The sequence below is a fragment of the Panthera leo genome, chromosome D3 (assembly GCF_018350215.1).
Source record: "Panthera leo isolate Ple1 chromosome D3, P.leo_Ple1_pat1.1, whole genome shotgun sequence".
Taxonomy (NCBI): Eukaryota; Metazoa; Chordata; class Mammalia; order Carnivora; family Felidae; genus Panthera; species Panthera leo.
Genome location: NC_056690.1, coordinates 31335150 through 31362943, shown reverse-complemented (window position 1 = coordinate 31362943; position 27794 = coordinate 31335150). Strand labels below are relative to the sequence as shown.

Genomic DNA, 27794 nt, shown 5'->3' with positions numbered 1-27794 from the left:
ATTATAAACATATTTCTAGGAGTTTTGTACTTCCCATGACCTCCTCATGACATGTGTGCTGTAATACAGCCTTGTGACATCAAAGGTCATGCTCATCCTTTCCATGCTGCTTTGTGATCTAGCTACCTTGACATTCATGCCTCTCTGGGCTGTACAAGCATGGTTGGCAGCTGAACACTAGGACTCCAGGTCCATGTAGACTCCAGTCAGATTCAAAGCCCTAGAGAGAGAATCCATTGGCCATCTTATGTCATGAGCTGACCTCCATGAAGAGAAGGAAGGTCTGGGTTGCAGGTGGGAATTTCTTCTCTTTTCACTCATATAAATTTGCTTATTCTTCACATTCTCCATTATGAAAATAAAAACTTGGGCAGTAGAGCACCAATTCAGGGAATTGGAAGGAAGGGTAGAGCCCGTGTCTCACAGGTAATGGAAACCTTAGAAAATATATTCTCAACACCTTATGTTTGGCATATTGTTACTCTCCAAATCTCCAACCCCTTTTCTTCCTTAGTTGGCCAACTTTTCTGCCCACTTCCCTCACCACATCGTATTTCTGAGGATTATTTCTTTATATATAATTTTTTTTTTTCCATTTCCCTTCCTATACCCTAAACTAGATTTCTTTGAGTTTAGAAAGGGGTAAAGAAGAAATGTCAGGGTGGTGTCTCCAGTATTTAGATTATAAAGAAGAGGAAGATTTGACTTATTGCAATTGGCAGTTGAAATTGGATACAGTTATGCCTGATTTTCTCAAACTCTTGAGTTTTCTGAGAAAGGATTTACAGTATGGCTAAAATTTCTATGAATCATTTAAAAAATTCATTTTTTTAATGTGTGACTGAGCTGGAATATGGAGTACCCATGGCCTAGAGGGTCTCAATTGCCCAGGTACTTTCATCTAACTGCTCATCTCATACCCAAACACACATATAGAAAGAGAGAGAAAATCTTGATTATTTCTCTTCTCCCTACCAAGTGACCAGTAGGTAAGTCAATTTTGGAAAGAATGTTTTGATAGTTGTCTCTGAGGTATTGGCAACCAGGAAAGATAGTCAATTGTTAATAGACTCTTAACAAGACTTTTCTTTCTCCTCCCCGCCCCCCCAAGATTACACAGAATGGAATATTGAAAGAACTGACTTTGGTTTCCAGTTCAACATGCAAAACTTTAGAAGTTGTCAGTCTCATCCTTACAACAAGAAAAAAGCTGAATAACACCAATTCATGATAAAAACTATCAGAAAACTAGGAATAGACCATGTTATGCTATCTGTTAGCTAATTAAAATTTAAATAAAAATTGAAAAAAGAGAAAACTAGGAATAGAGGGCAACTTCCTCATTTTGATAAAGAACATCTACAAAAAATTTACTGCTTACATTATATATAATGGTGAGAGACTGGATAGTTTTCTGTTAAGATTGGGAGAAAGACAAGGATATTCCTTCTCATCACTCTTATTAAACAACATACTGAAAGTCGTAGCTGATGAAATAAGACAGAAAAGGAAATATACGGTATAGAGATTGGGAAGGAAGAAATAAAACTATCCTTTTCCTCAAGTGACATGATTGTCTGTGTAGAAGATCCCAAAGATTTGACAAAAATACTCCTGGAACTGATAAACAATTGTAGTAAAATAATGTGAGGTTAATATACAAAAATAAATCACTTTCCTATATACTAGCAATGAACAACTGGAATTTGAAATGAGAAACACAACGCCATTTACATTAGCACCAGGGAAAAGCACAAATCTAACAAAATATGTATACTATGAATTGAGTTATATCTTCCCAAAATTCATGTTGAACCCCTACCCCCTCAATGTGACTGTATTTGGAGATAGGTCTTCAGGAGCTAATTAAGGTTAAAAAAGATCATAAAGATGGGGCTCTAATGCACAAAGGATAGGACTGTGGCCTTGAAGAAGAGGAAGAGAGAAATATCTGTGTCTCACCACTGTGTAAGGACACAGCAAGAGGGTAGCTGTCTACAAGGCAAGAAGAGGATTCTCACCAGAAACTAAATCAGCCAGAACCTTGACCTTGGACTTCTAGCCTTCAGAACTTTAAGAAATAAATTTTGTGTTGTCTAAGCCACTCAGAGTATCATATTTTGTTATTGCAAACTGAGCAGACTAGGACAATGTACAAGATCTATATGAGGAAAACTACAGAACTTTGATGATGGAAGTCAAAGATGATTTAAATAAGTTAGAGAGATGTTCTATTTTCATTAATATTGTTTAGATGCCAGGTCTTCCCAATTTGATCTATAGATTTAACACAATTCCAATCAACATCTTAACAACTTATTTTGTAGATCTCACCAAATTGATTCTAAAGTCTTTACAGAAAGGTAATATGCCCAGAATAGCCAAGACACTACTGAAGAAGAACAAAGTCAGAAGACTGATTTTACCTGACCTCAAAACTTAACTTTATAGTTAAGTGATCACATTGTGGTGTTGGTGAAAGAATACATGTATTTGTCAGGGTTCTCCAAAGAAACAGAACCAAGAAATAAACCTACAGAAAATATACTCAACTGATCTTTGACAACAGAGGAAAGGCAGGTCAATGGAGAAAGGATCATCTTTTCTTTAAAAAAATTTTTTTTAATGTTTTATTTATTTTTGAGACAGAGACAGAGCATGAGCAGGGGACGGTCAGAGAGAGAGGGAGACACAGAATCCGAAGCAGGCTCCAGGCTCTGAGCTGTCAGCACAGAGCCCAATGTGGGGCTTAACTCACGAACTGTGAGATCATGACCTGAGCTGAAGTCGGATGCTTAACCGACTGAGCCACCCAGGCGCCCCAGGATCATCTTTGCAACTTTTCAAAGGATAGTGCTGGAACAACTGGATATCCATATGCAAAAAAATGAATCAAGTTTTATATATATATATATACATATATATGTACATATATATATAAAACTATATATAACTATATATATAGTTAATTATATCATATATATAGATGGTTATATGTATATATATACAGTTATGTATTTATAATATACATAATATATATATATATATATATGGTTTTGTTTATACAGATATAGATACTATGGAGGATGATAAATCCCATGATCTACCATTTTCAAAGAGGTGGCTCAGGGAAGCCAGGGTGCAGTTGCAGTCCAAACCCAAGAACCTGAGAACCAGGGGAGCCAAGATGTAAATCCCAAATGAGTCTGAAGGCCCAAGAACTAAGAGTGTTGATGTTCAAGGGTAGGAGGAAATTGATGTTCCAATTCATAGAAAGCAAATACACACTTCCTCTGCATTTTTTGTTCTGTTCAGGCCCTCAGTGAATGGATGATGCCCACCAGCATTGGTGAGAGCGGATTTTCTTTACTTAGTCTAGGATTCAATGCTAATCTCTTACACATCCAGAAATAGTTATACCAGCTATCTTGGCATCCCTTAAATTGACACATAAAATTAATCATCACAGTAGACAAATAGATCAATGTATTCAATGTATTCAATCACCACAGAGAAAAGGGGCCAGAAATAAACCCACACAATATATACTCAACTGATCTTTGACAACAGAGGAGAGACAATTCAATGTAGAAAGGATCATCTTTTCAACTTTTCAAAGGACATCCATATGCAAAAAAAAAAAAAAAATCAAGATATTGAGTCTACACCTTTCAAAAATCAACTCTAAAAGTATAGGTCCAAAGGTAAAATGATACAACTTGTAGGAGATAATATAGGAGATGATCTAGATGACTTGGGGTTAGCAATAAGTTTATAGATATATACCAAAAGCATGACCCATGAAGGAAAAAAATTGATAAGCTTATCTTCATTAAAATTAAAAACTTCTGCTCTGCAAATGACACTGTTAAAGAATAAAAAGACAAGCCACAGGCTGGTAGGAAATATTTGCAAAACTTGTATCTGATAAAGGACTTGTATCCGAAGTATCTGAAATATACAAAGAACTTTGCATAAAAAATATACAAAGAACTCTCAAATTTCAACAGTAAAACAAACATCCCAACTACACAATGGGCAAAATGTCTGAACAGACATTTTACCAAAGAAGATATACAGATATCAAAGTATATAAAAAAGATGCTCAACATCATATTTTATGACATATGCAATTAGGGAATTACAAATTAAAACAACAAGATGCTACTACATACCTATTAGAGTGACTAAAATCCAAAATACCAACAACAAATGCTGATGAGGATGCGAAGCAACAGGAGCTCTCATTTATTTCTGGTGGGAATGCAAAATAGTGCAGCCACTTTAGAAGACAGTTTGATGGTTTCTTACAAAATTAAGCATACTCTTACAATAGAATCCAGCGATAACACTCCTAGGTGTTTACCCAAATGAATGGAAAACTTATTTCCACACAAAAACCTGCACAAACCACACAAAAACAAATGGCATTTTTTATTTTTAAGTTTTTATTTAAATTCTAGTTAACATACCATGTAATATTAGTTTCAGGTGTACAATATTGTGATTCAACACTTCCATACAACACCAGATGCTCATCACAACAACGCACACAAATGTTTATAACAGCTTTATTCAGAGTTGACAAAATCTGGAAGCAACCAAGATGTCCTGCAATAGGTGAATGTATAAACAATTGTGGCATATCTATACAATGAAATATTATTTAGTGATAAAAAAGAAATGAGCTATTAAGCCATGAAGAGACATGGAGGAAACAAATGCATATTCCTAAGTGAAAGGAGCCAATCTGAAAACGCTCTGTACTGTATGATTACAACTCTATGACATTCTGGAAAAAGCAAAAGTATAGAGATAATAAAAAGATCAGTAGTTACTAGAGGTGTAGGAGTGGGGAATGAGGAATACATGGAACACAGGACATTTATAAGGCAGTAAAACTATTCTGTATGGTACTGTAATGGAGGGTAAATGGCATCTTACATTTGTCAAAACTCACGGAATGTACAACATCAAGAGTTAGGCAGTGGTGGGAGCCCAATAAGTTCTCTGTTCCTCTAGTGGGCCCCTTTTAAGGCATTGACAACAAATAAGTAAATGAATTTCTGCTAGTTTTAGAGGGTGCACATCCATAATTCTGTGCTTCAAAGACACGCTTGGATGAGCAAGTCATTGACACATGAGCTATCTGCCACCTGGGATTTGGATCACATAGGCCTTGGGACTTCAATTGCAATAGCAGGAACCTATCTAGGTTCAGTTCCATAATACTTAATAATGACATTTTTTTGGTCACAAACGATTAAGCGGCAGGTGCTATTAGACCAGTGTCTAGAATTTGTTAATGTGTGTTGGACATTCAATCAAAAAATGTCTGATGAGTAATATGTAGAAACAATATCTATTTGTACTTGGCACATAAGACTTGGTTCTGTCCCAACCAGAGCTCTTCTAAAAGAAATAAACTTTTTCCAATTCCTCCAATAAAAAGAACCCAAAGAAGCTCTATCTGGTACCATGTTCCTCCATTCACCAAATTGCCAGTCCCTTTATCAATTTGGTATCCCATCCATTTTCTAGCCAGGAGGACCTAAGGTCAATTGTTGGACTTTTCCTGGATTCCTGGTGTTTGAATCCTTATGCTAAATATTCAATTACTTGACATACTTTAGACAATTTCTTGTAACAAAAAGCAGCTTATCAGAGAGCATCTATGACAAACATTACACTGCACAAGGACCCAGTCAAGAAAGTAGATGGGAGTTGAAGTCAGTCTGCTTCTTAGGCTGTCCATCAGTGTTGGTAGGGGTGAGGGGCTATCTTCCTGGAAGGAGGGATGGCTTTTTCTGATTTCCACAAAGCCATTGTTCAATAACCAAGCTATGTGTCAGTGTGGCTGTCTGCCCAGAGGAGACCCCTTTTCCTAATTTGTATCACACCATCATATAAACTAGCTATGATTTAGTGACATATTTAAGGATGGGAAATTTGATATGGCACCCTGTTCAATATATTACAAAATTCTGACTCAGTATATATCTTTATTGGGTTGCACTATCTTTTCAGCTTTTGTTTGAAAATATCAGGCTATGAAGGTGCTAGCTCAGGGAAGTAAGTCTTCCCCCAAGTTCTTCAATGTGATGAAAGAGAAAGAAAACCATTATTAGAAGCTGCAATGGTTAATCTCTGAACTGAAAATGACTGACATAGATGTAGTTCTAGTAGGATTGGACCCAGGAGTGTTGTTAAGCCATATACTAAACAGTGTACTCAGAAATTTATCCCTCTGAAGCAGTCTTGTATTTCAGAGACTTCAGAAGATTCCAGAAGTTGGAGCAGTTTCCTGAGATTTTTAATGGCTCCCACCACAGATATCTGCAGAGGGTGCTTTTTCCTAGCTTTATAGGTAAGTGCAAACTTTGAAGCACTGAACAAAAGTAACAGCCTATGGGTGCTGTGGATGCTGACTAAGATAGTGGGAATCAGCTCTTCCCAGGGGCTTTTTTGCATGGCAGCTTTTTTGTGAATGATTGTCTTTGCTCATTCACAACATAGTCATGCACTGTCACAATGGTAAAAACCATGCACATCTTGAAGAACACAGGAACATTAGCAACTTGGGAAGAGAGCTATGCCATTTACAATGAATTCCACTGCAAGCCAAAGGAACCTTGGCTCAGGCTAGCTTAAGAACAAGAAATTAATGATCTCCTATACAAGTTGTCCAGTAGTGGAATAGGTTTAGAGTTGGTTGACTCAGAGGCTAATCAAATTCCCAGGTTGTTTCTGTCTCTCTCTTCTACCATACACAACGAAGACCTCACCTTCATGCTTACTAGAAGTTGCTTCAGCAGTCCCAGAGTTTCATGCACACTTGATGCTGCCTCCCAAAGAAAGAAGAACCCTGTTTTGTTTTGTTGCTGTTGTTGTTTTGTAGCTCTCTTAGAAGCCCTTCAGCAGATTCTTCTCCTATTTTATTGACTAGAATTAGCAAAACCATGAGGCCCACTCCTGGGACTGGGTGTGGTAGGGAGACAGCTTCCTGTAAGGAATGTGGTTGGCAGTGGGTGGGGGGAATGTATCCCTGAACACAGTCCAGAATCTATAGGGAAGGATAAAGGATGAAAACCCCCAAACTCCTAAGCAAGAAAATTTAAGTGCTGCTGTGGAAGATTCCTATACCAAAGCTAATGCATCAGTGGATTTGATTTCCATCTCATTCTCTAGTCTTTAAGAACCACACTGGAAAAGACTGGACGAAATAGTGCCTGTGAGAGCTTAAGATCTCCTAGTGTCACACATTCAGAGTTTTAAAAATAGTTCCTGAGCTTTACTTTCAGTAGAATCTGTACTTAACATTCTTACATCTGCAGATAGACTTCAAGTATTTAGATTTCAGGGTTAGGACAGAGACTATGAAATCCATATATGATTCAATTTGTGAAATTTAACTCTTAGAACAATTATTGGGTCCTGAAAGTTGCACTTCCACTAATCCCTAAAGTTCTGAATGTACCAGTCTTAGGTGAAATAGTGATGAATAATAATTTTATTAGGGAAAATTAGACTCCCAACTTGCCAGGAATGCAACATGCTTTTTGTTCAGCTATTTTGTTACCTCCTTTGTTTAAGATAGAATAGAAGGTTCTCAGAAAATGAATGCTAGAACTCTTCTTCCTAACTTCCAGGTTTTGTCTGAATATTTGGGAGATTTAGACTTTCATGGGGCTGCCTAAGTAGTGCCATCTGTGATCAGGAGAGGGCAGCAAAGAGTCATCTGAGTCAGGCCTCTGAGGGCCAGTCTGCCAGTCTGCCCAGGAATCAATTAAGGAACCAAGGGAAAATCCCAGCCTCAGTTGATACCAGCAGAAATCAGGGAAGATTTAGAGCTAAAGCAGAGTCCAAAGCATGTGTATTGCAACAGGGTTGAGGTTAAATGGTGCTAGAATCCAGGAGGAATAATCGCATCAGGAGGGGCTTATATTTCCAAAACAAAAACTGGTGTTAGCAAAGTGAAAACTGGCAAATTTGAGTCAGATAGAAGTCAGGCCAGAGGGATTGGGTTGGATCAGAGAGTTATAGAAGGTTAATTATATTGATGGTTTGAGGTGAGATGCAACATTTTTATTTTAAAAATACTGGGGTGCCTGGATGACTCAGTGGGTTAAGGGTCTGACTCTTAAATTTGGCTCAGGTCTTGATCCCAGGGTTGTGGGACCCAGCTCCACTTTGGGCTCTGCATTGAGCATGGAGACTGCTTAAGATTCTCTCTCTCCTCCCCTCTGTCCCATTCCCCTGCTCACACACTCACTCTCTCTCTAAAATAAAAAAATAAATAAAAATAACATTTGTAGTTTATAATTACAAATATAAAATACCTTCACTATAGAAAATCTGGAAACTAGAGAAAAAGACACAGAAGAAAATAAAACTCATTTGGAATTGTTAACTCATCAGAGGTAACAGTGCTGGTATATATTCAATCAGTTAATCATGTATTTGCCCAAATAAAATTGAGATCATGCATTTAACCATATACTATCAACATTTCTCTTTGCTATTAAATATTTTTCCAAATCATTTTAAAAACTGTCTTCATAACATTCCACCATATGGATGTGTCACGAAGCGTTTAGTATGTGCTGTCTAGTCCTCTGGAGGTCATCCTGGAACTGCTTTGCACTGATTGATGTCAAACCTCATCAGATGCTCCAGATCAGGCATGATAAAATAAATATATTCAAAGCTTGGGAAATTAAGAAAAAAACAAATCATTGCTGAGCCCAGTACCCTAGTCCATTTTTATTTTTGTATATTTCCTCCTAGTCTTTGTCCAAATGCATAAATATTTTAACATGATTACAATCATTATGTACCTTTGAATCTTATTATATTATAAACATTTTAAAGCTGATTAATGATTTTCCAAATTTTTAATGACAGGGTAATATTTCTGTCAGTAGACACACAATGATTCAATTAGTCATTATCCTATTGCTTCTTTTTGGTATTATGAATAATTCTTCAATGAACATCTTTATGATATTGCCCTTATCTTTTATTATTTGGAACATATCCTTAAGCAAAGTCTTTCAAGGGGGTGATAGAGTCTGCTTAAACTCTAGTAGTAATGTAAAATTTCTTGACTTACACATTGAGAGTGGATCAAAAAAGGTTTTTGACAGTGGATTTGGATTGATTTTGTTACTTAATTATTTTTTAAATTGATTTCATTTTTATTCCTAGAAAACATGTCAATTGGATAGAGGCACAATTTAGAAAAGAAAAAAGCTGATTTTAAGTGAGATGAGACAGTAATTGATTTTTACAGAGGTATTTTTGAGTAGATGATCTTTTCCTTCCATATGCAGCCATAGAGACTTGAGAGGACTAAGACACACTCATAAAAAATAACTAAAAATATACTTGGCAAAGTCTTTTCACATTAGATTTTCCTTATGTGTAAATTTTTATTTTTATTTATTTTTACTTTTTAATGTTTATTTATTTTTGAGAGAGAGAGGGAGGGAGACAGAGAGAGTGGGGGAGGGCCAGAGAGAGAGACAGAGACACAGAATCCCAAGCAGGCTTCAGTCTCTGAGCTGTCAGCACAGAGCCCCACGTGGGGCCCGAACCCATGAGCCGTGAGATCATGACCTGAACCAAAGTCATACGCTTAACTGACTGAGCCACCCAGGCGCCCCTCCCTTATGTGTAAATTTTTTAATTTATGTGTAAGTTTTTTAAAGGCCAAGACCAGTTTTATGTATGTACTAGATTATGTGTGATAAATAAGGAAATTCAAGAAGTAAATGGAAAACTATGAAAACTCTTCCTTAGTTTTATATATCTCTCCTTGGACTAATTTATGTTCAGTACAGTATTTAGTAAATGATGTTTGATAGGATGGGTCCAAAAGCTAAGATCCTAACAAACCTTTTTCCATAAGAATTCCCACAAAAATGGAAAGCACAAGCCACAGAATGGATCCAGAATGCTTTTGGCTCATTGTCATTGCTCACATTATCTATTGCAATAGCAATTGTAAGAGAGTTCATGGCTAAAACATCAAATTAATAAACATAGTTTCTAAAAACTTATAAAATATGTAACAACAAAAACAAACAGGTAAAATATATATATTTTTAATTTTAATTTATTTTGAGAGAGAGCATATGTGAATGGAGGAGTGGCAGAGGGAGAGGGAGAGAAAGAATCCCAAGCAGACTCCATGCCCAGTATGGAGCCCTATGTGAGATAATGACCTTAGCTGAAATCAAGAGTTTGATACCTAATTGGTTGAGCCACCCAGGTGCCCCACCAAGAAGTAAAATCTTAATAACAATGACCACCTTGCTGTAAAAACTGAGGAAAGATATTCTTAGCATCACATCCTGATTTTTCTCTCTCTTATCACTTACCTCCTCTTCACATCTTTCCATGCTCAGAGGAGGAAAGCTGATGTTAAATTTGTCCTATATTTTTAGATTTATATTAATTTTCTATTATTTATTCCTGAAACCATTGATTTCTTAGAAATTAAACATATTTTCAAACATTATAATTCTTTCAACTGTTCTCCAGGTTACAGCCAAAGTAATACTGCCACACGCACTGAAACTTCAATGTGTGGCTTTCAAAGGTCAAAACCTTTCCCTCCTTTTCAGATGTGACCAAAAGTGTGAATGAAACACTTCATGGCCATTGCTTAGAGTATATCCTCTTTCTGAGTACTGCATGACCCCTCCAGTCCTAGTGGGAAGGTGTGGGGCCCTACTGCCAAGCTTGTATCAAGGGAAGACCTACCTGGCCAAGGCTGATTGGCCCATAGCTAGATCAATGATCTATGTGCTGGGCCAATCTGATAAGGTTTTGAATTTGAGTACAGAGACTTGTTATGACATTCTACATCACTGTTCAGCAAATATTTACTCCATTTCTCTTTCCCCTACATTCTGATGCTGAGCGTGACCATGCAATTTGCTTTGGCAAATGGAATATTAGCAGATGGGTTACAATCATAGGCATTAATTATGTTTGCATGTCTTGACTTGTTAATGTTTGCATGTTTTGACTTGTTTCTTACACTCTCTGGTGGTAGGAGGCCATGCCCAGGTGACCACTGTGCCTTCATCTTGACCTCAGGATGAAGTAGGGAGATACTCATGGTAGCCAGTGGAGCAAGGACTGAGCAGAACTGAAAAACCCTCTAGTCTGAAGTCTTGGAGCCTGATGTCTGGTGTAGCCTGGTGGGGCTGCAATTGAAGTGAGCATGAAAATAGGTTATTTTTATTTTAAGCCTCTGTATTTTAGTGTGCTTTATTATGTAGCATTATTGAGACAATAACTGACTCATAAACTAGGAATTATTTTATTGTGTTTCTTGAAGATGACATGTCATTCAGCCTGGGCTTGAAGTGGCCATTTTGGGACACTGTAAGCTAGTGAACAAGTAGAGAGAACTGCAGCTATCTCTTGTTCCTTTCCCCATTGGAATGTATTCCTTGTTTCTTGAGGACTGATTTTTAAGTGGTAGAGAAATAGAACTGACTCTTAGTCAAATGTATGATGTGTATTTTTCCCCAATGTCTTCTAGACATTATTTTTCCATTAGACTAGAATTTTGTAATGCAGGAGACCAGTATCTTGAGTACACTTTGTTGGTAAATGTAAGGAAGGACTATATAGTGATTTAATGGAAAGTGGCACTGGATTTAAATGTTTATAATAAATTCAAAGGAAGGAAATTCTACTTTCCTTTCAAAGTAGTCACAATGTAAAATGAGAACAAAGTGAAAGCTATTCAACTTGAAAGCTGTTGAAGTTGTTAAATACTCAGAGAATATTGTAAAAAATGCACTTTCCTGCTTGCAGATGTACAAAAGGACTTTCTGGAGATTCATGAAAACATAACAGTCTACATTGATCAGTGGGCTTATTGGTTAGTTGAAAACATAGTCAATGAGCTAGATGGAATCCCAGTCTTCTTGATGTGAGAAAAAGATTTTTTTCCATAAATGAGTTTGTATCACTGTATTTATGAAACTATCAATGTACTTATACCTTTTATAAAATGTCAAAACAGAAAAATCCTTGAGTTGCTATGTAAGAATTCAGATGTTCTGTGCTACTGTAGGATAGTCAAGACAAAAGAGAGTGTGCAATAGAATTTTAAGGATGGTAGGATCCTTTTAGTTGCAAATGTAAGAAAGCCAAATCAAATTTATCTAAATAATGAAGATAATGTATTAACTCATGTAACTGAAAGTCCTGAAAATGTTGGTCTTGAAGAAGGGCTGGACCTGGTCAGTCAACATCAATCAGATCCTGTTTTGGCTCCTACCGTTAGGCTCAGTCCTAAGGCTGGCTGTCCTTGGGTTGGCTGTCCTATTATTTAACTATTAATAGGACTACATAGTTAGGGCTTTAAATCATACTTAGCAGGGGAGATAGAGTGCACCTTTTGTGGTAGCTACCACCAATAGAAAATAAAATTCCTTCTCAGAAGTCCCTGAGAAATGTCTGCTTTCCTCTTGTTTTCCTGAATTGGGTCGCATGGTTAGTCTCCAACGAATCCTGTGGCTAATGGTTAATCAAGGCCACACTGAGTTCACCTGAATGGGAAGAAGAAAGGGAAATGTCAGGCTAATGCTGATTATGGGGCCACGGAGGAGAGTCCTGCAACCAGGAAGTCTATAATCTACTAGGGAAGATGTCAGACAGATAATTATAATACAGGGAGATCAGAAGGGGGCAACCACTTGCATTGTAAGGATATCTTTGCAAAGACTCTCAGCAGGAGGTACTGGCCTGGATCTAAAAGAATGAATAAGAATTTAGTGGACAAAGGAGGAGAGAAAGAAAGAATTTTGGGTAGAGGGAGCATAATGTTATAAAACAAAACAAAACAAAACAGTTTTATTGGGAAGCCTGAAGTATAGAAGAAACTTCTTGAATAAAAATTGGCAAGGTAGCCACAAGAACAGTAAGAAAAGATTTAAAAAGTGGCAGAGGCTTTCCTCTCAGATCTTGTGGCTAACTTCCTAATGATTATCTGAATGTTGACCTAAGAAATTTCTATATGCCCCTCCAGTGAGCAATACAGTATCTTACACACACATTGAGTAAGTTGTTTGTTCATTAGGATTTATATGCTTCTAAAAGGGGAGAACTTTCTCCATTCAGTTTTTTCTCTAAGATCCTTAGCTTTATACCAAATACAAAGATGGTTATTAAATCTGGTTTAAAGTTGAGACATACATAGGATTTTAAAACTTACCCTCCTCAAGGACTTACAGAGTCTTGACTTACATAGCTTGATGTGACATGGCATTACAGAGACCATGTCTTTCTGGTGGTCAGAACAAAACAAACTTGAAAACAGTAAAAACAAACAAATAAAATTTAAAAGCCCCAAACTCCACACCAAACCCCAAACTCCATGTCCTCCCTTTCTTACCTGAGAAGGAACATGGTAGTGTTGGTGTGATGATACGCATTGTACTGTCCAGTGTCTCTTTGTTCAGGGCCATCTTTGGTTTTCAGTCTTGGTGTGCAGGTGGGTCTACAGGATGACTTTATAATTTTGCTGCTACTGCAAAGAGTTTGGTCCAAGCAGAATCAGCCCAATCACAGGATACTGGGTGGATATAGAGACACAGCCCAGGGACCTATCTGTCTTATTGTGAGGCATTGCCACTGACTTGCAACCTTCTTCACTCTTGAGCTCCTCTTGTTCCATCTTATGACTGTATTGATCTGCTTAGGACCTTGCAAGGCTTCCTGTTGCTCTTAGAATGCGGTCCTAAGCTTTCACCACAACCTACAAAATAAGGCATGGTCTGGTTCTGCTTCCTCCCCAGCACCTCAGGCTCCAGTCACCTGGAATTCCCCCCAATCCTCAAAGAAATCAACTCCTCCAATCTCAGTGCATTCATGCCCCCTGAAGTGCTTCCTTGAACACTATGCTCCCACCTATGGCTGTCCTTACCTACCTACCTCTGCCCATTTGCCTCTAACCCACTTTGCTCAAGTCCTCCCTCTTCTCTTCTCTGGCTGGCTTCTGGAGTCCTGAATTTCCTACTCTATAGCATGTGACTAAGTCACAAGATTGAAGACACTAGACTGTGTGTTAAGCATAGTTGTGGTTAAAAACTGGATTCAGGTCCTGATTTTATCATCAGTTGGAGTCAGTCACACAACTGCTCTGAGCTTCAGTTTCCTCATCTGTAAGATGGTGCTAAGTATATTGACTCCCAGGTTTCTGGGAGAATTTGCTGAGAATCTGGACATGCAGAACATGGTAGGCTTTCAATAAATGTTTCAATAAATGTAGGAAATCTGGTGCATATTTAGGACTCCACTGTCTATTGTTCATATATGAACAGGGGAATGTGTGTATATGCAGGCATGAGCTTGGGAGCAAGAAGACCTGGCCTCAACAGCTGGTACCACCACTTATTACCATGTGATGTCAGAAAATTCACTTAGCTTTTCTGAACCCCAAAGTCCCTAACTATGAAAATGGCAATAACATTAATAACTCCCAGGGTTGCTATGAGGATCAAGTGAGTTAATACAGGAAAATGTTTTATAAACCTTGAAGTTAAAAATACTGTAATCTACATTTATGCAATTATTCTTTGTTCTATCAGTGTTTAATCAGGTAAGTTTTGTCTCTGTAGCAGGACTCTAAGTCCCATTGGCTGGACCCATGATGGCATTTAACATGGACCTCAGCACAGCAATCATATACAATAAGAGTTTGCTGAAAATCTAACCCACAATGAGATATCATCTCATGCCTGTTAGGATGACTATTGCCAAAAAGACAAGAGGTAGTAAGTGTCAGCAAGGATGTGGAGAAAAGGGACCCCTTGTGCACTGTTGGTGGGAATGTAAATTGGTGCAGCCCCTCTGGAAAACAGTGGGAAAAACTGTCTCCTAGTTTATTTAACAAAGTCAATGTAACTTAAATAGCAAAATCTGATAAAGACAGGGAAAAGACAAAAAAAAAAAAAAAACCTGCAAAGCAAATCCAATAGCATTTTAAAAGATTAAGCCTGGAGAGGGGCAAACATGGCGGAGAAGTAGGGAGATCCATACTTCCAGTGTCTCTCAAACAAAGAAGGGCTGAAGCCAAAGGACTTTGAATCTCAAGAGTCTGGGAGGAAAAGAGACAGAGTCTACCAGGGAGAAACTGGGACAACCTGATGGGCCAGAGGTGGGTGATTGTGAACTGGGGGGTGGGGGGGGTGGAGAAAATGGACTGCATAGGCACAGAGGAGAGGGATCCCCTTCTGCGGAGAGACAAAGGGAAGAAAAGAGTGGCTGGGGAAGCGTAGGACTATAGCTGGACAAGAGAAAAAACCTCAGACTGGGACAGAGAGGGATCCCATCTCTTACTGCAGGGCTTTCTTTGGACTGAGGCCAGCTGCCCTATTCACACACCTGGGGATGAGGGGAGCCACCTCTGGGTTTGGTGGTAGGTCAGTGGTGCAGTCCACAGCAGAAGAAACAAGTCTCCTCCCCTGAAGTGTTGTGGCACAGAACAAAACCAGCTAGGACCACATATCCAACAGCATCAAGAGGCACTTCCCCAGTACTGGGGCGCACAGAGCAGGAGTTTAAGTCCCAGCCAACGCTGGGGCACAGGAGTCTCGTCTGCTCCCGAGGCACAGTGATGATAGCTCCAAAGGAGTGATTTGGGACACTGGGTTGTGGAGAAGAGACTGGGGGGTTGCCATTTTTCTCCCCATCACCACCAAGGCGGGGCCTCAGAGATCAGTCCGATGGACCCACAATGGAGGCGGGACCAGCCTGCATCAAACCACACCCCTCCATGCCAGTGTATCTACTGGAACAGGATAGACGCTGTGGAACCAGATGGACCCCTTCTCCAGACCAGCGCTGCTGCATTTCTGGATCAATTCTAGAACAATTCTTCTTATATAGATATATTCTCCTTTCCATTTCTCCTTCTTATCTCTTTCCTCCTCTAGGCTGGGTACTCTGGTTATTGGTTTGTTTAAACAGACACATTTAATCCATTCTCTTGATACATGTTCCACTCCTCCTTCTTTACTTTCCTTTCTCTCTCTGGAGTAATCAAGCCATATAGTTTGTCTGGGTAACTTTATCTTCGTTCCCCCCTCCCCCGCCTCCTTCCTTATTTTCCTTTCTCTCTCTCTGAATTAACCCTTTTAGTCTCTCTGCCTGGTTAATGTTTATTTTTTCTTTTTCCCTGCCCCTGTCATTTCTCTCTTTGTATGTGCTCTTCCATCAGCACCACCTCCACCCTGTTCTTGTAGCTGTTGTTTCTGGTTTTTTGCTTTTGTTTTTAGTTTTTTAGTTTTTGTTTATTTGTTTGTGTGTTTGTTTGTTTGTTTGTAGTGTGTTTTTGTTTCCTGTTTGTCTGTCTGTTTGTTTTCCTTTCCAGGGCTACTTCAAGGAACAAATCAAAGCATACCTTGTGAAGGGTCCAAAGCATCACTACGAGCAGGGAAATAAAAAACTAAAGTCACAACAACAGAGAGCAAGTAACACTCTCCAAAAAAACACCTCCTGAAGGGCTAGGCCCTGGACAGTGTATGAACACCCTTTAATATGGCAGTACTTGCAAGTGAAGAACACATAACAAGCTTTTAAAACTCATAAGGGACAGAAAACTAGCCAAAATGACGAAACAGAAGAATTCTCCTTAAAAGAAATTCAAGGAAGAAGTGACGGCTAAAGAATTGATCAAAACAGGTATAAACAACATAACTTAACAAGAATTTAGAATAATAGCCATAAAATTAATGGCTGGGTGTTGTAGACTCTAAGTCTAAAGTTCTCTTTTGGCAGCAAAAGAGTGGACATAGGATTAAAGCAAGACATGGCTAATGTCTGGGAAAAGACAAGAGTCCCGAATAAGAGTCCTTTGCCCATATTTATTAAGATCAGAAGGCTTACAAATGTGATAAGTGTGTACAAAGAGACAAAGAAACTGGGAACATTAACTTGGGGACATGAAGGAAAAGGGGAGTTTTGAAGATGTACAGTGTTTGGGGTTTGGGTCAATGTGAAACAAAATCCTGGTGCTGGGCAGATGGGCAGATGGCTATTAATGGCAGACAGGAGGCGCTGTGTCTATTTAACTTAGCTAGCTAGGGGATGAGGCAGATAGGGGAAATAAACTTAGGGTTAACAAGACACCTTTTCTTTTGTTAACCATTTCTGCTCTGGGCTGCTTCACATCCAGCGCAGTGGTCTATAGTCCAATTCACCAGTTTATGTAACTTGGCACTTTCCTCCTGTGAGAGGAGATTTTCTGTTATAGTACTAAATTGGGGGGCGTTTTCGCCCTGCATGCCTGATCTTGCTTACCTCAATATATCCTTGTATTGGGAGTCTTTGCTCCCATTCCTATTTTGGGCCTTTGCCACTCCCTTTCTATCCTGGGGTCTCTGCAACCCCTTTATATGTTGGAATGCCAATCAGGTTTACCCAAACTTGGGTGTAAGCATTCTATGGCTTTGTATTTCTTTATGCCTTATTAACCCATTGTTTTATGCCCAGGGGATTACTAAGCTTATCACCAACAGCTGGGCTTGAAAAAAGGCCTAGAAGATAGCAGAGAATCTATTGTTGTAGAGATAAAGGGACTAAAAAATCATCAAGATGAATTTAAAAATGCTATAAATGAGGTGCAAAATAAAATGGAGGCAGCAACAGCGCAGATTGAAGAGGCAGAAGGAAGAAAAGGTGAATTAGAAGATAAAATTATGGAAAAACATGAAGCTGAGAAAAATAGAGATAAAAAAAATCCAGGATCACGAGGGGAGAATTAGAGAACTAAGTGATTCAATCAAACAGAACAATATCCGTATCATAGGAATTCCAGAAGAAGAAGAAGAGAAAGGGGGTGAAGGTATACTTCATAGCTGAGAACTCCAATCTGGGAGGAAACAGACATTGAAATCCAAGAGGCACAGAGAACTCCCTTCAGACATAACTTGAATCCATCTTCTGCAAGACATATCATAGTGAAACTGGCAAAATACAAAGATAAAGAGGAAAATCTGAAAGCAGCTAGGGATAAACAGGCTCTAACTTACAAAGGTAGACACATAAGAGTAGCAGCAGACCTATCTACTGAAACTTGGCAGCCCAGAAAGGAATGGCAGGAAATCTTCAATGTGATGAACAGAAAAAAAAATATACAGCCAAGAATCCTTTATCCAGCAAACCTGTCATTAAGAATAGAAGGAGAGATAAAGGTTTTCCCAAACAGACAAAAACTGAAGGAATTCATCACCACTAAACCAGCCCTACAAGAGATCCTAAGGGGGACCCTGTGAGGGAAATGTTTCAAGGACCACAAAGTACCAGAGACATCACTACAAGCATGAAACCTATAGATAACACAATGACTCTAAACCCGTATCTTTCCATAATAACACTGAATGTAAATGGACTAAATGCTCCAATCAAAAGACATACGGTATCAGAATGGATAAAAAAAGAGACCCATCTATTTGCTGTCTATAAGAGATCCATTTTAGACCTGAGGACCCCTTCAGATTGAAAGGAGGGGATGGAGAAATACCTACCTTGCTACTGGAAATCAAAAGAAAGCTGCAGTAACCATACTCATATCAGACAAACTAGACTTTAAATTAAAGGCTGTAACAAGAGATGAAGAAGGGCATTATATAATAATTACAGGGTCTATGCATCAGGAAGAGCTAACATAAATGTCTATGCGCCAGATACAGGAGCCCCCAAATATATAAAACAATTAATTGTAAATATAAGCAATCTTATTGGTAAGAATGTGGTAATTGCAGGGGACTTTTATACTCCACTTACAACAATGGAAAGATTATCTAGACAGAAAATCAGTAAAGAAACAATGGCCCTGAAGGATACACTGGACCAGATGGGCTTGACAGATATTTAGAACTCTACACCCCAAAGCAGCAGAATACACTTTCTTCTCGAGTGCACATGAAACATTCTCCAAGATAGATCACATACTGGGTCACAAAACAGCCCTCAATAAATATAAAAGAATCGGGATCATACCTGCACATTTTCAGATCACAATGCTATGAAACTTGTAATTAACCACAGGAAAAATTCTGGAAAACCTCCAAAAGCATGGGGGTTAAAGAACATCCTAAAGAATGAATGGGTAAACCAAGCAATTAGAGAAGAAATTTTAAAAAAATATGGAAACAAATGAAAATGAAAATACTTTGCAATCAAGGCCTAACTCAAGAAACAAGAAAAATACCAAAAACAAAATCTAACAGCACACCTAAAGGAACTAGAAGCAGAATAGCAAAGAAACCGCAAACCCAGCAGAAGAAGAGAAATAATAAAGATCAGAGCAGAAATAAACAACACATAATCCAAACAAACAAACAAACACTAGCACAGATCAATGAAACCAAGAGTTGGTTTTTTGAAAACATAACCAAAATGTAGAAACCTCTAGCCAGGCTTCTCAAAAAGAAAAGAGAGAGGACCAAAGTAGATAAAATCATGAATGTAAATGGATTTATTACAACCAATCCCTCAGAAATATAAGCAAGGAGTAATTATCAGAATTATCAGAAATATTATCAAGGAGTACTATGAAAAATTGTATTCCAACAAACTGGATAACCTGGACGAAATGGACAAATTCCTAAACACCCACACACTACCAAAACTCAAATGGGAAGAAATAGAAAATTTGAACATTCCCATAACTAGTGGAGAAATTGAATCAGTTATCAAAAATCTCCCAACAATAAGAGTCCAGGACCAGATGGCTCCCCTGGGGAATTCTACCAGACACTTAAAGCAGAGTTAATACCTATCCTTCTCAAGCTGTTCCAAAAAATAGAAAGGGGAGGAAAACTTCTGGACTCATTCTATGAAGCCAGCATTACTTTGATTCCCAAACCAGACAGAGACCCAGAAAAAAAAAAAAAAAGGGAACTACAGGCCAATATCCCTGATGAATATGGACGCAAAAATTCTCAATAAGATATTAGCGAATTGAATTCAACAGCACATAAAAAGAATTATTCACCATGATCAAGTGGGATTCATTCCTGGACGCCAGGGTTGGTTCAATGTTTGCAAATCAATCAATGTGATAGATCACATTAAAAAAAGAAAAGATGAGAACCTTATAATCCTGTCAATAGATGCAGAAAAATACAACATTGACAAAATACAGCATCCTTTCTTAATAAAAACCCTCAAGAAAGTCGCGATAGAAGGAACATACTTAAACATCATAAAATCCATTTATGAAAAGCCCACAGCTAATATCATCCTCAATAGGGAAAACCTGAGAGCTTTCCTCCTGAGATCAGGAACACGACAGGGATGTCCACTCTCACCACTGTTGTTAAACATAGTGCTGGAAGTCCTAGCATCAGCAATCAGACAACAAAATGAAATAAAAGACATCAAAATTAACAAAGATAAAGTCACACTTTCACTTTTCGCAGAGGACAGGATACTCTACATGGGAAAACTGAAAGACTCCACTGAAAGGCTGCTAGAACTGATACATGAATTCAGCAAAGTTGCAGGGTATAAAATCAATGTACAGAAATCGGGTGCATTCCTATAGACCAATAATGAAGCAACAGAAAGGGAAATGAAGAAACTGATCCTATTCACAATTGCACTAAGAACCATAAAATACTTAAGAATAAACTTAACCAAATATATAAAAGATCGGTATGCTGAAAACTATAGAAAGCTTATGAAGGAAATTGAAGAAGACACAATGAAAAGGAAAAACATCCCATGCCCATGGATTGGAAGAATAAATATTGTTAAAATGTCAATACTACCCAAAGCAATCTACACATTTAATGCAACCCAATCAAAATTGCACCAGCATTCTTCTCAAAACTAGAATAAACAATCCTGAAATTTTTATGGAACCACAGAAAACCCAAATAGGCAAAGTAATATTGAAGATAAAAATCAAAGAAGGAGGCATCACAATCCCAGACTTTAGCCTCTACTACAAACTGTAATCATCAAGGCAGTATGGTACTGGCACAAAGACAGACACATAGACCGATGGAATAGAATAGAGACCCCAGAATTGGACCCACAAATGTATGGCCAACTAATCTTTGACAAAGCAGGAAAGAGTATCCAATGGAAAAAAAGTCTCTTTAACAAATGGTGCTGGGAGAACTGGACAGCAACATGCAGAAGAATGAAATTAGACCACTTTCTTACACCATACACAAAAATAAACTCAAAATGGATGAAGGACCTGAAGGACCTGAAGGACCTGAATATGAGACAGGAAACCATCAAAACCCTAGAGGAGAAAGCAGGCCTCAGCCACAGCAATTTCTTAGTTGACACACCTCCAAAAGCAAGGGAATTAAAAGCAAAAATGAACTATTGGGACCTCATCAAGATACAAAGCTTCTGCACTGCAAAGGAAACAATCAACAAAACTAAAAGGCAATCGACAGAATGGGGAAAGGTATTTGCAAGTGACATATTGGATAAAGGACTAGTATCCAAAAATCTATAAAGAACTCACCGAACTCCACACCAGAAAAACAAATAATCCAGTGAAGAAATGGGCAGAAGACATGAATAGACACTTTTCCAAAGAAGACATCCAGATGGCCAATAGGCACATGAAAATATGCTCAGCATCACTCATCATCAGGGAAATACAAATCAAAACCACACTCAGATACCATCTAACGCTGGTCAGAGTGGGTAACAGAATAAATCAGGAAACTATAGAGGCTGGCAAGGATGTGAAGAAACGGGAACCCTCTTGCACTGCTGGTGGGAATGCAAACTGGTATAACCACTCTGGAAAACAGTGTGGAGTTTCCTCAAAAAATTAAAAATAGAACTACCCTATGACCCAGCAATAACACTGCTGGGAATTTACCCAAGGGATACAGGAGTGCTGATACATAGGGGCACTTGTACCCCAATGTTTATAGCAGCACTTCCAACAATGGCCAAATTATGGAAAAAGCCTAACTTTCCATCAACTGATGAATGGATAAAGAAGATGTGGTTTATACATAAATGGAATACTACTTGGTAATGAAAAAGAATGAAATCTGGCCATTTGCAGCAATGTGGATGGAAGTGGATGGTATTATGCTAATGGAAATAAGCCAGGCAGAGAAAGACAGATACCATATGTTTTCACTCACATGTGGATCTTGAGAAACTTAACAGAATACCATGAGGGAGGGAAAGGGGGAAAAAAAGTTACAGGGAGGGAAGGTGGCAAACCATAAGAGACTCTTAAATACTCAGGACAAACTGAGGATTGGTTGGGGGTGAGGGAGAGGGGAAAGTGAGTGATGGGCATGGAGGAGGGCTCTTGTTGGGATGAGCACTGGGTGTTGTATGGAAACCAATTTGACAATAAATTATATTTCAAAAAATAAAAAAATATAAAGAATAGTAGTTGAACAACACACAGAAAAACTTGTTTACAATAAAAAGTTTTTTCCACAAAAAAATAAATAAATAAAAATAAAAGATTAAGTCTGGTAATAACCGGGGTTCCTTGCACTGGGCATCAAGCTGGGGAATTGCTTGGACTCTGGACTCAGACTGCCAGGGTTCTTGCCTAACTGTGCTTCCTGCCAGTGTCAGGAACTTGAGTTTGCCATGTCACCTCTCTATGCATTGTGGAACAAGATTGGTAATAGGACCGACTTCCTGGTAAGGATTAAGGTAATTCATGTACTGAGTATCTGCGCATAGGCTTAGAGATAACATATGACCATCATCAAAGACAGCCATGCCATGTAGTCCAGACAATTATCTTTAATAGAAACCTCTAGTTTTACTATTTTGTTGGGAAACCAGGATCTTTTGAACAGCCTTCTGTGATCTAGAATATGAGGGACAAATAGAGAATGCTTGAATCTTATGTTTTGTCAGCCATTCCCTTTGTGGAAACAAGCACTACTATTCTCAGCGAAAGAAATCTCTTCACAAAATCCCATCCTATGGCTCTCAAAATGGCACTAAGACACTACTGTCACTGGACCACTTAGTTTGTGGCCTTGTATTCCCAGTTGGAAAGGTTGTCTGATCAAGTGTGAAGCTCTAGTCACATTTCTGGTAGTAAAGCAGCCCTGAACATTTCAGCCCTGGGCTTGTCCTGGCAGTACTTGTGCATCTTTCTCTTGGGTTGATGATAAAGATCCTTTTGAGAGAAGAGGTCAGTGTTTTAGGTAGCAGAGGTCTTGAAACCATTGCCAAAAGCCAGGATATTTGGCCAGAGGAATGTATATTTTCTTCTTTTTCTAGTGGCAGACAGTCTTGAGCCAACAAAGGGGTGTGTAATCAGAGTCACAATTGAGGGCTTCCTAGACTCTGGTTTCTCAGTGATAAGGGAGCCTCAGGTCGGCTGAGGAAAAAGTGCAAGCTAGGGCAGCCTCCTCCCACCCCCTGCTGCTAGGTGAGATGTCTGTGATATTCCTCAGGCACTCTTGGTTGCCCAAGGCCAAAGAAAGGAAAGAAAACAAATGGCGAACTGACAGAGATCACAGTCATACAGGACATGGGTCTCCATCAGTTTACAAATATCTTAGTAAATTGCAAGAAAAAGGCAATCTTATCAATAGCTTAATCTCCAGAAACCTATAAACTCAGTTTCCTGGAGTCCCAACATCACCCCTCCATGATATGGGGAACAAAGGCAAGAAGGAAATGACAGGTAAAATTAAGTTTCCTCATAACCTGCAGCCCATTGGTAGATACTTGAGGCTGGCAGAGTAAAAAGTTTCTCCAGGAACTCCCTACTGTCTTAATTTAATGTTTTGCTACGGGGAAAAACAACCTTAGCTTGACAATAGCTAGGACTCCAGTATCTTGTGAATCTTCCTTAGCATATGAAAATCCCATTGAAAACTTCCCCTTGACTTTACCTCCCCCAACTCCCAAATATATAACCACAGGGTCCGATGCAGCTCTTTCTGCCTGCAGGTCCTGTCCCATGCCTTAATAAAATACATTTTTGCACCAAAGAGGTCTTCAAGTATTCTTTCTTGGTCCATTGGCTCCTGATCCCCCACTATCACTGCAAAAATCTCATCACCTGGGACTGGCTGTCCTGGATAGAAGGACTTAACAGGGATCGGAGAAGCTGAGCTGTCACACTTTCTGACAGCATTTGCATCAGTGCATAAGAGAAAAAGAAAAAGAAGCAATGTCAAAAAGAACAACTAGCTAGAAAATACATCCGAATGCACTTTTGGGGAAAGATTATCCACAAATAGGAGAACACCGTTCTATGCAAGTCACCAGAGCTCCAAAGGCCAATGGCCAGAGCTACCAGGAGGGGCATGCTCTGTCTCTGACCACTAGGTGGTAGCTCAGCCCCTGACTGAGAAGAGAGAAGGCACAGACTCTCATCTAGAGGAGGCGGCGACAGAGAGGCGGGCCTGCTAGGCTGCATAAAGGCAAGGGAACTGTGACTGAGGCTCAAGCTGCCTTAGCACTTTGTTCAGAAGATCCTATCCTAGAGTGATGGCATTTAGCCTGTGGATGCCAGGTACCCAGGCTGAGCTAGCATCTCCAGTGAAGAGCCCAAGGGCTGCTGTGCAAGAGAAGAAGCACGAGGGAGCACTGGTAAATAGCCAAACTTTCTATTAAAATTGCCTTGAAAGGAATGCAAAATCATGTCTAACCTACATGTAGGAGGCAGGTAACTGGTTATTTAAACAATCTGATATGATGTTTAACATAATAATACAATTGGTCATTATCTCTGAGATAGAATTAGACATAAATAACAAATGATTACTGTTCAATGCCTACTTTGTATCGATGATGAGAAGAGAATGCTGACAGAAATTCTAACTCTCTCCCTAGATGTGGTCTGAGTTCGGAGGACAAAGGCATTTGTGAATATAAATCATGGGAGAGAAACTGAGCAATAAAAGAGTGAAATATCTTGCTCTAGGATTTGGCAAATTTAAATCCCTTGTTTCTTTGTACTGTGCTTCTGGGAATTTTAAATCTGTTAATCACACTTTGTGGAATTTCAAATGCAGAAGTCAGGGAAAATATTTATAAAGTTAAAAACAGCATTCTGTGAGCTCCAATTTTAACACATGTGCAATCTAAATTTACGTATTGAAGACAGTAACTTTTTATATGTAATTATGCTCAGATTAACAGATCACAGTAGTTAGTCCTAGTTACAACTAGGGAGACTGAGTCCTACCAGGTTTTAGAAGTGTGTGAGGACAAACGTTGACAAGACACCTGTCTTCTCTCTCTTAAGAGAACGTGGGCCTGTATATCATTTAGAAATCTGTGCTCGCTTGAGAAAAATGCAGTCCATAGCCTCAGAAATGTAAAAATCAGACTGGAAGGGACTTTGTAGGTTATGAGTTTGGTACACTTTTAAGAGCAAACTTGGGTGCCAGGACAACAAGCATAAAAAGTGAAACCATTCTGGGCACACTGAGATGTCTGGTCATTCCAGTAAGAGGTATGTGAAAGAATGGAAACTCAAAGGCAGAGGAGGATGGTGAAAATTCTAAGCCTGTGTGCATGTTGGAGAGACACTATTCCAGGGTTCCAGGCAGACTGGGACACACTAGCCTCATGCTAATGTGTTGAGCCTATTCAACCTTATTCTTAGGTTGTGCTAGCTTTTGGCATGCTGTTGTACTTCTTTGGTGGACTGTTGACCTCTCAGAATCATGGATTAAAACCCGTTTTACTGAGCCTAAATGTCCATCAACTGATGAATGGATAAAGAAATTGTGGTTTATATACACAATGGAATACTACGTGGCAATGAGAAAAAATGAAATATGGCCTTTTGTAGCAACATGGATGGAACTGGAGAGTGTGATGCTAAGTGAAATAAGCCATACAGAGAAAGACAGATACCATATGGTTTCACTCTTATGTGGATCCTGAGAAACTTAACAGAAACCCATGGGGCAGGGGAAGGAAAAAAAAAAAAAAAAAGAGGTTAGAGTGGGAGAGAGCCAAAGCATTAGAGACTGTTAAAAACTGAGAACAAACTGAGGGTTGATGGGGGGTGGGAGGGAGGGCAGGGTGGGTGATGGGTATTGAGGAGGGCACCTTTTGGGATGAGCACTGGGTGTTGTATGGAAACCAATTTGACAGTAAATTTCATATATTAAAAAATAAAAAAAATAAAAAAAATAAAATAAAATAAAAAAATAAAAAAAAAAAAAAAAACAAAAAAAAAACCCGTTTTACAGGGGCACCTGTGGCTCAGTCGGTTAAGTGTCCGACTTCAGCTCAGGTCATGATCTCACAGTGAGTTGGAGCCCTGAGTCAGGCTCTGTACTGACAGTTCAGAGCCTGGAGCCTGCTTGATTCTGTGTCTCCCTCTCTGCCCCTCCCCCACTTACTCTCTGTCTCTCAAAAATGAATAAATGTTAAAAAATTTTTAAAAAACCTGTTTTACAGTAAATTTGTTGCCAAGAAGAGGAGCAATGAATTCCTCATTTCACGTGCTTTTCTTGGATCTCAACCTGAATGCCACAGAAGGCAACTTTTCAGGACCAAATGTCAAGAACAAATCTTCCCCATGTGAAGAGATGGGCATCGCTGTGGAAGTGTTTCTGACTCTGGGTCTCATCAGCCTCTTGGAGAACATCTTGGTCATAGGTGCCATAGTGAAGAACAAGAACTTGCACTCCCCCATGTATTTCTTTGTGTGCAGTTTAGCAGTAGCTGACATGCTGGTGAGCATGTCTAACACCTGGGAGACCATTACCATATATTTAATAAATAATAAGCACCTGGTGATAGCAGATGCCTTTGTGCGTCACATTGACAATGTGTTTGACTCCATGATCTGCATTTCTGTGGTGGCCTCCATGTGCAGTTTGCTGGCCATTGCAGTGGATAGGTATGTCACCATCTTCTATGCTCTGCGCTACCACCACATCATGACAGTGAAGCGTTCTGGGGTAATTATTGCATGTATCTGGACCTTTTGCACAGGCTGTGGCATTGTTTTCATCATTTACTATGAATCCACTTATGTCATCATTTGCCTCATCTCCATGTTCTTTACCATGTTGTTCCTCATGGCGTCTCTATATATACACATGTTCCTCCTGGCAAGGGCTCATGTCAAGCGGATAGCAGCTCTCCGTGGATACAGCTCCGTGCGGCAAATGACCAGCATGAAAGGAGCTGTCACCCTGACCATGCTGCTGGGCATTTTTATCGTGTGCTGGGCTCCGTTCTTTCTCCATCTTATTTTGATGATTTCTTGCCCCCAGAACCTCTACTGTTCTTGCTTTATGTCTTACTTTAATATGTACCTTATACTCATCATGTGTAATTCTGTGATTGATCCTCTGATATATGCCTTCCGCAGCCAGGAGATGAGGAAGTCCTTTAAAGAGATTATTTGTTGCCATACCTTCAGAATACCCTGTAGGTTCCTTGGCAGGTATTAAACAAAAAGTTTTTCTCCCTGTGGCTCTCTTTTATCCTTCATTTACTTTATGACAAAATCAGTTGGTACAGCCAAGGAGTAAGCCAGAAAACTAGAAATCAAAAATGTGTAGAACTGTTTCTCTTTTTTTCTGTTGAATTTGTGCTTCACTTTTCCCCCCTGTGGCAGTTGTTAGGTCAGACATGCATATGTTGCTTTTAAAATTTGGGAATGGGGTGTGACAATTTTTTACTGTCCTGTTTTCCTCTTACTTTTTCTTCTGCTCCCACCCATTTCTGGTAGTCCAATCTATCCTCCATCTAGTAAGTGTGTGCTCAGGGAAGATAAAACATCCTTGGTGCAGGTCTCAGTGTGAGGAATAGCTATA

General features: G+C 39.0%; 2 protein-coding genes across 6 annotated transcripts in view; both read left to right on the top strand.

Annotated features, from left to right (window-relative positions):
* The window catches only part of RNMT (RNA guanine-7 methyltransferase), a 58358-nt gene extending 57037 nt beyond the window's left edge, over positions 1–1321 (top strand). For all 3 annotated transcript variants that reach the window (XR_006195565.1, XR_006195567.1, XR_006195566.1), the window contains exons 12-13: positions 123–294; positions 1112–1321. The gene's annotated coding sequence lies outside the window, so the exon portion shown is untranslated. The remainder of the gene's footprint in view (positions 1–122; positions 295–1111) is intronic.
* MC5R (melanocortin 5 receptor) lies at positions 206–27428 on the top strand. Of its 3 annotated transcripts, XM_042911656.1 has the most exons (5): positions 206–294; positions 6270–6367; positions 11063–11227; positions 24841–24912; positions 26425–27428. In XM_042911656.1, the coding sequence occupies exon 5, from the start codon at positions 26451–26453 to the stop codon at positions 27426–27428; it is 978 nt and encodes a 325-aa protein (XP_042767590.1). In that variant the 5' UTR covers positions 206–294; positions 6270–6367; positions 11063–11227; positions 24841–24912; positions 26425–26450. The 3 variants fall into 3 exon arrangements, with proteins under 3 accessions (XP_042767590.1, XP_042767589.1, XP_042767588.1); XM_042911655.1 differs by lacking the exon at positions 24841–24912; XM_042911654.1 differs by lacking the exons at positions 11063–11227; positions 24841–24912.
* Positions 27429–27794: the final 366 nt, after the last annotated feature.